Raw genomic sequence first — 12,465 nt, forward strand, 5'->3', positions numbered from 1 at the left:
GTAGAAAAAGTGTTGAGAGGCTATTAACAGAAACTCTCTGACGTTAAAAACCTGCTTTTAGAAGTTATAACAAGAACCTGGTGACGAAGAAGATTAGATACAACAAATCTCTATCCAGCTATCAAATGAACTGGGAGCAAATGAATGGCACACAAATGGGCTTTTGGCTTCAAAACCCCCAAAACTTAAGGAGACCAGGACAACAAATAGTCGGCCTCCCAGGCTCCAAACTGGAAAACAATTTTTCAGTTATTATGGCCTTCAACCACAGAAAGACACCACTTCATTTCAAAATGACCACTTTCCCTATGCTAACATCGAATCCCCCACCCCACTCCTAAATACACCCTCTGGGCTCACAAAAAAGGCTAAGATGTCATGATTAGCATCCAGTGTCCCTACAGCCTTAAGCTGCTGCCTAACCTCTACAAAATTAAAGCAAACATATAACCTAATGGGGTGGAAGGAAGAAGCAGAAACCTCAAACTCGGACATATCCAAAGAGGTAGAAAACCATGGTTCCCAACAGTGGATGTCAGCAGCTAAACAGCAACTAAAACTATCTCTGTCAAAACCAAACATGCAAGACTTCTCCACACTTAGACACTCTCTGAAAGGAAAACATTATGAGTAGAGAAATGGCCAGTGAATATCAATGCAGGTGAATGTACTAGAGCTTTAGAAAAAGCAATCTGACATTTCCTTTTAGTGCTGTAAGTTCAAAGTTAAGACTGAAGGAAGGAGTAATTTATTATTAACACTGAGAAAATCTAATAGAAGGGCAGAAGAGGTATCAGAAACAAACTAAAGCATGATCATCCTTGATTTACTTGGCAAAGAGGACCAAGCACATCTACAAACTTAATCTTCCAGATGACTAAGGTTCATTGAAACTTCATTAAGTGCTCATTTTCTTCATTTTTACAACTATTTTTGATTGTATGCTTTAAAAGGTTACTCTTGAAGCCTGAGTCTTCAAGCCTTTTCTTTATGTCAAAGGGTCACTACCATAAACATCAGTTTTCATATTGTAACAACCAGGTTTCTAGTCCAGACTAAAAAGCACCCCTCGCCCCAATGCGGTACCTCCCAGTTCTTGTGAACAATTTCATATTTGCCCAATCTCCTCCTCCTCTCAATTTCTCTCCTTTTGTTCTGTACTTGAATTATCTCTAAAAATGTGTAAATAAGACGTGAATAAATGTTTCTCCCATAAGTAAAATACATCAATTATTTTGGACTCTTAGCAGTGCTTCCCTCATTTTACTAGTTTGTGGTCATGGGCCATTAGCACAGTTCCATGTATATCCCTTGAGGAAGGCATAGCAAAGACAGAGAAAGCCAAGACAAAAATGTAGTGAGAGGAGATCAAGAGGAATGGTTGCAGGGAGGAGATTCTAAATCCTCTGCCAGATACCCAAAGGTCCCAGAGGTTCCCAAGAAGTTTCTACTAGACAAAGAGCAATGTAAGAGCAATGAAGTGCAGACTTGAATACTGGGCAGGCTCTAGGCTAAAATTTTCATATGGCCTCCTACTTGGGGTGCTGGGCTGGGCCACAAATAAGACCTGAGATATTTTTTGCCTCTCCAGCTTCAGGCCTAGATGAAAAGGAAAAAGGTTTCCTTGATCATCCCCTATGCACATACCCTAGGCTAGATAACCCTGGGCAATTAAAAGGTGAATGGAAAGGAAAGATCAATTTTCCCTGAGGCCTACAGCAGCCCTGAGCTAAGTCACCTATTCCAAATCTCTCTTCCCCTGTGTGCCATTTTGAACTATTGAAGCTTCCCAAACAGAAGGCAGTCCAAAGCCTGCCTACCTTACAAGTTGTATGGGCGAGAAGAATGGCATGAACTAATCCGAAGAGGAAAACAAGGGCCAAGAGAGATAATCCATAAAGGGCATTCCCGTAAAACCAAAAACTTTTCAAGTTTGCTTTTCTTCCCACTGAAGAGTTCATCCACAGACTCCATGACCCAATTAGGTCACAGGCCTTGACCCCATGAGGGCTCCCCCTAGAGATAGGGGAGTGTGCCGATAATCAAGACAAAAATTTAAACGTAGAAGACTGGGACTCTTCAGTCTGAAACTATAAAGGCAGACAGAGATGTGACTAAAGAAGTAAAGAATGATGAAATCGAGACTCTGGTCAGTCTGTAGGAGGCCACGATAAAGGGCCCTGAGATAGGATAAGTTGAGGAAATGGTCACCTTCAGAAACCAAAATTAGAATAAATCAATGAAAAAGAGATGAAAGTCTCTATTTTGCAGAAGCACTACACACTAAGAAATGGTCTGTAAATATTGCCATCAAAGGCCACAAGAAACAGCCAATTCCTGTTTCAGGTGACTAGGGTGTAACTGTAACCCTAAGAACTAAGCTTTCTTCATTCTAAGTGAATGAAGAACGATAAGGGTCTACACAGATCCCAGGAAAATGGGTCAAAGACCAGTATTATTCAACATCTAAACAAGTCCTGCCCAAGGAAAAGTATCTGGGGAAGTCTCAAATAGGACCACTTTACAGTAAGACACACATAATTCATCAGAGTTTCCATAGCCTGAATAAAATCATCCTCAAGATCATCCAGTTATTTGATTCAGTGCTTACCAAGCAACCCTGTAATTATTATCTTGGGTTCCCAGTAACCCACACTAAGAATGTGGATATGGGTATTCTTCTCTTAGGAAGCTATATCCTCTATTACAAGGCAAAACTGAGAATTTATCACTAGTCTTTTATGTAATTATTTAGTATGAATCAGTAAGAAGGTCAAGAAGTATATGAAACCATCGCCCTAGGAGATACACCTATTTGTCAGAGAGAGAGGTAGGGAGGGGGCAATCTTGTGAAACTGGCACTACAAAACCACAGGAGAATCACTATAATCAAAAAGACATACAATAACTAATATTGGAAATGTGGAAAAACAGGAACCCTCATACATACATACACATACACCGCTGGTGGGGATATAAGATGTTACAGCCATTTTGAAAAATAGTTCAGCAGTTTCATAAAAAATTAAACATAAATTTACCAGCAATTCCATTCCTAGTTATCTATCCAAAAGAAATGAAAATATACGTCCAAAGATACGCATGCGAATGTTCATAGCAGCATTATTCCTAATAGCTATAAAGTGGAAACAACCCCAAGCCCATCAACTGATAAATATATAGAATGGAATACTATTTGACAATAAAAAGGAATGAAGTACTGATACATGCTACAACATGGATAAGCCTCAAGAATATCTGCTGAACATAAAGAGCCAGACACAAAGACCACATATTGTATGATTCCATTTATATGAAGTGTCCAGAAAAGGCAAACCTATGGAGACAGAAAGTAGATTAGTGGTTGCCTGGGGCTGAGGATGGGAATGGGGATTAACTGTAAACGGGCATGAGTGAAGGACATACTCTAAAACTGTGTTATATGATGGTTGCACAACTTGGTAAGCTTACTAAAAATTGGTGAATTATTAAAATGGGTAAATTTTATGATATATAAATTTTAACTTTATTAAGTTAATAAAAAACAAACAAATAAGGATGTCCTTCGCTGTAAAAGGTCCGAGGAAGTAACTCACATGTGTGCCAATGTTGACCACCAAGTGCTTTTCCACTTCAGGGCTGGCAAGGCAAAACCAGCAAGGTCCTGGAGGCTGAGCTTCATATGGAAGAAAGCACATGTTACTATGGTGCAAGCACTCCAACATTTAATCACCCTGTAGAACTCAGCCTTGTCTGATCTTTATACCTTGCAAAGATTCATATACAGCACTGCCGTAAAGAGCTGGTCCTGCTGTGCTTCTACTGTGACCTCCGCGATCCCAGCACTTTTATCAATGAAACTAACCTGTATTAGAAAAGCTCTGAATTTGCAATCAATTCACAGGTGGATAACCACAAGTGGATGACCACATACTGACCAAAGTAGCATTTAACTGGCAACAGGCTGCAATGACAGACCACTGAACTGATGTCAGGAGTCCCAATTCTAGCCCCAACTATGCCACTGGCTCGCCACATGACTCTGGGTTATAAGTTTACTCCAACAAGATCAGCTTCTTCAACTTTGAAACAAGGGGTGAAGAAAGAGGGTATCAATGAAATAACCTTAAATTCCTTTTTTGCCAGTTTGATTATTCTATTATTTTATGAACCTCGTGGGTTTTGTAGGCTCTTTACCTCATATGTTTTATAGACATCCAGGGAACTTTCCCCATAGTTCTTTCAAGAACAGCTCAGACATTCTCAAAATCAGGCCATCTTAGTAGTATTTTATTTTTGGTCTTAATGACCCATTGTACAGTTTTCCTCTGCCAGAAGAAGCTCTCTTAGCAATGCCATGCCCCACACAAGATCTGAAATAAGTCACTGCTCACACTGGAGACTTCAGGAACCAAGATACTTACGAGGTTTGCGAGGCTGCTTTGGGTGAGGAGAAGACTTGCTATCTCTGCCTGTAGATGAACGCTTCCTTCCCTGCTTTTCATTTAAATCAAAGAAAAACTGACAGGCTGATTCTTCCTGAAATGGCCAAAGGCAGAAGGGTAAATGTTATTAAACTAATCTTTAGACAAGGAGTCAACCATTCACATACAAGGGAACATTCTTGCCATGTCATATCTATCTTGCCTCCTGGCCCTTTCTACCTACTCTAGATAAGAAAAATATCTTCCTAATCCTGATGCCTGGACTCTCAGTCATACTTCTCAACACATACCCAAAATAGCACCAAATCCATCTTTTTGTAAAAGCAAGTTAAAATGCAAGTTATAGAGCAATTCTTGCCTAAAACAGAGCAATACAAAGCCCTCCAAATGCCTTTTCCTCTCTCTTAGTAGCGCGTTGGTGTAGTCCTACAATCTCACAGGTCAATCAAGTCAAACTGAGCTTTAATTAAAAAGATGAGGAGGTTGTCAAAGAGGTGAAAAATCTACACACTGAAAACTATAGAAAGCTTATGAAAGAAGTTGAAGACACAAAAAAATGGAAAAAGATTCCATGCTCCTGGATAGGAAGAACAAATATTGTTCAAAGGTCAATACTACCCAAAGCAATCTACATATTCAAAGCAATCCCTATCAAAATAACACCAGCATTCTTCACAGAGCTAGAACAAACAACCCTAAAATTTGTATGGAACCGGAAAAGATCCCGAATAGCCAAAGCAATCTTGAAAAAGAAAACCAAACCAGGAGGCATCGCAATCCCGGACTTCAAGCTATATTACAAAGCTGTAATCATCAAGACAGTATGATACTGGCAAAAGAACAGATACTCAGATCAAAGGAACAGAATAGAGAATCCAGAAATGGACCCACAAACGTACAGCCAACTAATTTTGACAAAGCAGGAAAGAATATCCAATGGAATAAAGACTGTCTCTTCGGCAAGTGGTGCTGGGAAAACTGGAGAGCAACATGCAGAAAAATGAACCTCGACCCCTTTCTTTTTTTTTTTTTTTAACGTTTATTTATTTTTGAGACAGAGAGAGACAGAGCATGAATGGGGGAGGGGCAGAGAGAGAGGGAGACACAGAATCGGAAACAGGCTCCAGGCTCTGAGCCATCAGCCCAGAGCCCGACGCGGGGCTCGAACTCACGGACCGCGAGATTGTGACCTGGCTGAAGTCGGACGCTTAACCGACTGCACCACCCAGGCGCCCCACCTCGACCCCTTTCTTACACTACACATAAAAATAAACTCAAAGTGGATGAAAGACCTAAATGTAAGACAGGAAGCCATCAAAATCCTTGAGGAGAAAGCAGGCAAAAACCTCTTTGACCTTGGCCGCAGCAACTTCTGACTCAACACGTCTCTGGAGGCAAGGGAAACAAAAGCAGATATGAGCTATTGGGACCTCATCAAAATAAAAAGCTTCTGCACAGCAAAGGAAACAATCAGCAAAACTAAAAGGCAACCAACGGAATGGGAGAAGATATTTGCAAACAACATATCAGATAAAGAGTCAGTATCCAAAATCTATAAAACTTATCAAACTCAACACACAAAAAACAAATAATATAGTGAAGAAATGGGCAAAAGACATGACTAGACACTTCTCCAAAGAAGACATCCAGGTAGCCAACTGACGCATGAAAAAATGCTCAACATCACTCATCATCAGGGAAACACAAATCAAAACCACCATGAGATAACCCCTTACACTTGTCAGAATGGCTAACATTAACAACTCAGGCAACAAGAGATGTTGGTGAGGATGCAGAGAAAGAGATCTCTTTTGCACTGCTGGTGAGAGCGCAAACTGGTGCAGTCACTCTGGAAAACAAACGGAGGTTCCTCAAAAGAAATTAAAAATAGAACTACCCTACGACCCAGCAATTACCCTACTAGGTATTTATTCAAGGGATACAGGTGTGCTAGTTTGAAGGGGCAAATGCACCCCAATGTTTATAGCAGCACTATCAACAACAGCCAAAGTATGGAAAGAGTCAAAATGTCCATCAATGGATGAATAGATAAAGAAGATGTGGTATAGATACACAATAGAATATTACTCGGCAATCAAAAAGAATGAAATCTTGCCATTTGCAACCACGTGGAAGGAACTAGAGGGTATTATGCTAAGTGAAATTAGTCAGTCAGAGAAAGACAAATATCATATGATTTCACTCATATGAGGACTTTAAGATACAAAACAGATGAACATAAGGGAAGGGAAGCAAAAATAATATAAAACCAGGAAGGGGGACAAAAGCAGAAGAGACTCATAAATATGGAGAACAAACAGAGGGTTACTGGAGGGGTTGTGGGAGGGGGATGGGCTAAATGGGTAAGAGGCATTAAGGAATCTGAATTATTGTTGCACTATATGCTAACTAACTTGGATGTAAATTTAAAAAAACAAATTAAATAAAAATTTAAAAAAAGAAGATAAGGAGGTTGTTCAAAAAGAAAAAGGTCTGGGACGCCTGGGTGGCTCAGTCGGTTGAGCATCTGGCTTCAGGTCAGGTCATGATCTCACATTTCATGGGTTCGAGCCCCATGTCAGACTCTGCTGACAGCTCAGAGCCTGGAGTCTGCTTCGGATTCTGTGCCTCCTTCTCTCTCTCTGCCCCTTCCCTGCTTACACGCTCTGTCTCTCAGAAGTAAATAAATGTTTAAAAAAAAAAAAAGAAAAGAAAAAGGTCTAAGAAAGTGGACAATGCATACTAGTCAGGGAACTTGACACTCCTTGCTTTAATGCGGGAAAAATTAATTTCAGAAAAGTCTGCTATTAGGAAATTTCTTCAGAGTAAGTCCTATTTACCCGCTAGCACTTGTTACAAAATCACAAATTACATTGCTTCCAAGCTGTTGGATCCTTGCCTGGGCTTCCAAGCTGTTGGATCCTTGCCTGAAAAGTTAAAGTCTCAACTTTGACAAAGGAAGACTCAACATTTGTAATGCTAACACCCGAGCCAAGCTTAGACAAGGACGTAAAATATGAAACTGTTGGGGCGCCTGGGTGGCGCAGTCGGTTAAGCGTCCGACTTCAGCCAGGTCACGATCTCGCGGTCCGTGAGTTCGAGCTCCGCGTCGGGCTCTGGGCTGATGGCTCAGAGCCTGGAGCCTGTTTCCGATTCTGTGTCCCTCTCTCTCTGCCCCTCCCCCGTTCATGCTCTGTCTCTCTCTGTCCCAAAAAAAATAAATAAACGTTGAAAAATAAATAAATAAAAAAAATATATATGAAACTGTTAACCCCAAGCTACAATAAAAAACACTGCACTTACATGAAATCTACTAAGCCTTTCTAAACACCATCATAATTTCCCAAGGAAAAAAAAAAGATTTAGATTCTAGGGATTAAACTGGTCTTATGAGCTAAACTATAACCAGGAAAAGCACGTATGTAATAGGCAGTCCTGCCCGGAAAATACCACCTCTCAATCAGAACATACCTCTGGGGCAGGAATTGGCTTTCCCATGGATGCTTCCTTCCCAGATTTTCTGTAAGGGTTTTCAGTAACATCAGGAGGCTGTTTTACCAGTTCTGCTGCATCCATTAGTTTCATAGGAACAATACTGAATGCATAAAGATACTGTGGAGGAAAAAACAAACAAACATAAGATTAGGAAAAATACCATTTATCCAAATGTAACCAACCTAATTTATTCACAGAAGCTTCAGAAACTGAGTAAAAGTAAAAGAACAGCAACTGGCCTGTTTATGGCTCAGAGAATACACAATGAATCAAATGTCAATTTAGTGATTCTTCTCCGTAGAAGCTAACCAAGGGCTGATGAAGTCAAGAAACAAATCAAAGCCCTAGTCCTTACAAAAATCAGCTTTTACACAAAACTACAAGGCTCAGGTGGGACTTGTTCCATAACCCTTGCAGACACCCTGCTTCTGTCTCTGATTCCTTTATCTTTGTGTACTTTTTGTTAACAGAATTGTGGCACTGCCATTCTTTTTTCCTAATGAAAATTAAATTAGACACCTTGATGTTTCCCTCCGATATTATACAATTTCTGCTGCATATGCTGATGGGTTTTTTTTAGGGACTAATGGCAAAGAAGTAAATATTCATACAGGTATCTAGACACTCACGCTAATGGCACAGATACTGAAATCTTTAGATGAGACAGGAATAGATATTTAACCTCAGTACTGCCCATGGAAATGCAACTAATTAACAATGACACACCATCTTTCATCCATCACATTGGTAAAAGTGTTAATAAAAATTTGACACTACTCCGTGAGTATACTGTTGGTGAGGGTATAAACTGGAACTGGAGATGAATTTAATAATGCTTGCCAAATTTAAAAATGTCCCTACTTTTTGACTATAGTCGAAAGACTTTGAATTGCTTAGGGCCGAGGCTAACGTGGCCCTGAGAATAAAGCAATAGTAAAATATCACTATCATAAAAATAGTGAAAATACTGTGAGTGCTACAATAAAAAAAAAAAATCACAAATCTAAACTTACTAAGAACACGATGGGCTTAAAAGTTTAAGAAACTACGGAAAAAAAAAATATGTACTTGCTTATCTTTTCTGTGCATGTGGTTTATGACACGTTACAGAATAATCTTCACATTATTTATCTGGCTATTCTTCCCTTGCCTGATTGTTCTGATTTTAGCTGTCTCAATCCACAATATCCTGCTTTTGACCCTAGAGAATCAGAAATGCTCACAGGGAAGTGAGAAAAATAACATACTTTTCTGGTATATTCTCTTTCATTCACCTGCACTGTTTTCCAGTACAAAGATAGATTCCAGGTATCACTAAGATTTTCCAAAGCCAAGGAGCGGTTAGGTAAATCCTATAAAGGCTTTTATTATTTCTGCTAAATGAAGTTGCTAAAAGAAACAAAGCAAGAGTACCATCTGAGGGCAAACTCATGAATACTTACAAAGACAACTACATGGATATGGGAAGAAAGGAACTTCATTCATTTGAAATTTTGCCTTTGTTCCACCGGGCCTATTTTCCCAAACCCTTCTCTAAAATCTCCTACAAAGGACCCAAGGAAACCTGACTTTTTATTATCACATCTTTAGAAAGGAGTCACTAAAGTGCTGGAACCTTGCAATTGGGGAGAAGAAAGATCTGAATGCTAAACTGGCAAGAAAAACATTTATCAGGCAGACAATGAATATTAACCTACCATCAAATACTCAAATCTTTACCTTTTTCTTTTCGGGATTTCCAACACTTGCCAAAGCTATGAACCTGGTGGCATGCTGTGTGGTTTCCTGCAGAACGATGTGGTTTCTATAATGTATTTGAGAGATAACAGATTAGCAACAAACTTTACTTCTGACTTACAGTTATGAAATATGTACACTCCATAGGACCACAAGAGAGCACAGATTGTAAGTCTATCACCACCAATAACATAATCTCAGAGGTTACCTATAAATCTAGTAAGATACTGGGGCTCCTGGGTGGCGCAGTCGGTTAAGCGTCCGACTTCAGCCAGGTCACGATCTCGCAGTCCGTGAGTTCGAGCCCCGCGTCAGGCTCTGGGCTGATGGCTCGGAGCCTGGAGCCTGTTTCCGATTCTGTGTCTCCCTCTCTCTCTGCCCCTCCCCCATTCATGCTCTGTCTCTCTCTGTCCCAAAGATAGATAAACGTTGAAAGAAAAAAAAATTTTTTAATCTAGTAAGATACTCATCCCTACTTCACAGGGCTATTGTTAGAAAAAAATGAGATCATATATCTGAAAAGCACAAAAACTCCAATATTTGGTTTTAAAAGAGTTGTAAGATTGGCAAAATGTTGATAATTGCTTAAATTGGGTAATGGGTATAGGAGGGTTCATTATACCATTTTTTTAGTGTAATAAAAATCTATAATAATAAAAACAGGATGAAATGAGTTTTAAGAAGAAAAATATGCTTCAATAGTAATTTATACTATGATTTCATTTTTCTAGGAAAAATACAAAAATAGAGGAGTGTCTATACTTTACAGAAAAAAAAAGTAACTGAATACACCAAAACACTTCTTTGAGCTTTTCTATGTTTTACAAGTATCCTACATTAAGCAACTTTTAAAATTAAAAGAAAAGCGTTATGGGTTATATACATTTTTTATTTTTAGCAAGTTGACCATTAATACAGATAGCAACCCTTAGAGCTCTTTCCTTATGCTACCGAAATTTCCTGAATCATCACAAAATATAATTTTATTTTAAAAATCTAGCATAGTACCATTTTTTTATAAGCAAATACACAAATATATGTTTTATATTCACATCACTGGAAAGGTAATAAGCCAAAACACAGTTTGTCTGCTATAACCTGTTTCTTTAAAGAAAGGAAGTACATTCATAATTGGCATAAGGTGAAAGTCATGCTGCTTCATATGCAACTTTTTCCAACTTTTAAAATGACTGAAACAAGTTTAGCCACAATGAAATAGAAGCTTTAATAATACATCAAGACATTAAGGAAAAACAGCTGAATGTCCTGCACAAGTGTCTTTCTTTAGAGCAAGCAGTCACTAGGGCAGTGGCCTCAAGAACTGCTAGTACTTCCCACTGTTAGACTATCCAGGTGTGGTAGGCAAAACAATAGCCGCCCAAAGATGTCCACGTCCTAATCCCTATAACCTGTGAGTGGTAGCTTACATGGCAAAGAAGAACTAAGGTGATAGATGGAATCAATCAGTTGCTAATCAACTAACCTTAAGATAGGGAGAGGATTCTGAACTACCTCGGCAAACCCTACATAATCACAAGGCTCCTTAAAAGTGGAAGAGGAGTTGGGGCGCCTGGGTGGCGCAGTCGGTTAAGCGTCCGACTTCAGCCAGGTCACGATCTCGCGGTCCGGGAGTTCGAGCCCCGCGTCGGGCTCTGGGCTGATGGCTCAGAGCCTGGAGCCTGTTTCCGATTCTGTGTCTCCCTCTCTCTCTGCCCCTCCCCCATTCATGCTCTGTCTCTCTGTGTCCCAAAAATAAATAAACGTTGAAAAAAAAAAAATTTAAAAAAAAAAAAAAAAAAAAAAAGTGGAAGAGGAGCTATGTGGATCCTGAGAAACTTACCAGGAGAAACTCCCATGGGGGAGGGGAAGGGAAAAAAAAAAAAAAAAAGAGGTTAGAGTGGGAGAGAGCCAAAGCATAAGAGACTCTTAAAAACTGAGAACAAACTGAGGGCTGATGGGGGGTGCGAAGGAGGGGAGGGTGGGTGATGGGTATTGAGGAGGGTACCTGTTGGGATGAGCACTGGGTATTGCATGGAAACCAATCTGACAAAAAATTAAAAAAAAAAAAAGTGGAAGAGGAGGGGCGCCTGAGTGGCTCAGTTGGTTGAGCTTCCGACTTTGCTCAGGTCATGATCTCGCGTTTGTGGGTTTGAGCCCCGTGTCGGGCTTTGTGCTGACAGCTCAGAGCCTGGAGCCTGCTTCAGATTCTGTGTCTCCCTCTCTCTGCCCCTCCCCTGCTCACGTTCTGTCTCTCTCTCTCAATAATAAATAAACATTAAAAAATTAAAAAAAAAAAAAAAAGCGGAAGAGGAAAACACAGGCCTACCTCAAGAAGCAAGAAAAATCTCAAATATACAACCTAACCTTACAACTAAAGGAGCTAGAAAAAGAAGAACAAACAAAACCCCAAGCCAGTAGAAGAAAGGGAATAACAAAAATTAGAGAAGAAATAAACAAAATAGAAACTAAAAAACCAGTGAAACAGATCAATGAAACCAGGAGCTGGTTCTTTGAAAAGATCAAAAAAATTGATAAACCTTTAGCCAGACTCATCAAAAAAAAAAAAGGACTCAAACAAAATCAAAAATGAAAGAAGAAAAATAACAACCAACACCACAGAAATACAAAGGATTATAAGAGAATATTATGAAAAATTATATACCAACAAACTGAATAACCAAAAAAATGCATAAATTCCTAGAAACATATAGCCTCCCAAAACTGAATCAAGAAGAAATAGAAAATTTGAATAGATTGATTACCAGCAATGAAATTGAATCAATAATCA

The 12,465-nt window shown here is 39.4% G+C and overlaps 1 protein-coding gene across 1 annotated transcript in view; it reads right to left on the reverse strand.

The window, feature by feature from the left end:
- The window catches only part of CWF19L1 (CWF19 like cell cycle control factor 1), a 34,746-nt gene that overhangs the window by 5,357 nt on the left and 16,924 nt on the right, over positions 1 to 12,465 (reverse strand). Inside the window, exons 7-10 of the mRNA XM_045438567.1 lie at positions 9,660 to 9,744; positions 7,917 to 8,057; positions 4,425 to 4,539; positions 3,597 to 3,676 (exon numbers count right to left, since the gene is read on the reverse strand). Of these exons, the coding sequence (XP_045294523.1) occupies positions 3,597 to 3,676; positions 4,425 to 4,539; positions 7,917 to 8,057; positions 9,660 to 9,744 (421 nt within the window). The remainder of the gene's footprint in view (positions 1 to 3,596; positions 3,677 to 4,424; positions 4,540 to 7,916; positions 8,058 to 9,659; positions 9,745 to 12,465) is intronic.

The sequence above is a fragment of the Leopardus geoffroyi genome, chromosome D2 (assembly GCF_018350155.1).
Source record: "Leopardus geoffroyi isolate Oge1 chromosome D2, O.geoffroyi_Oge1_pat1.0, whole genome shotgun sequence".
NCBI lineage: Eukaryota > Metazoa > Chordata > Mammalia > Carnivora > Felidae > Leopardus > Leopardus geoffroyi.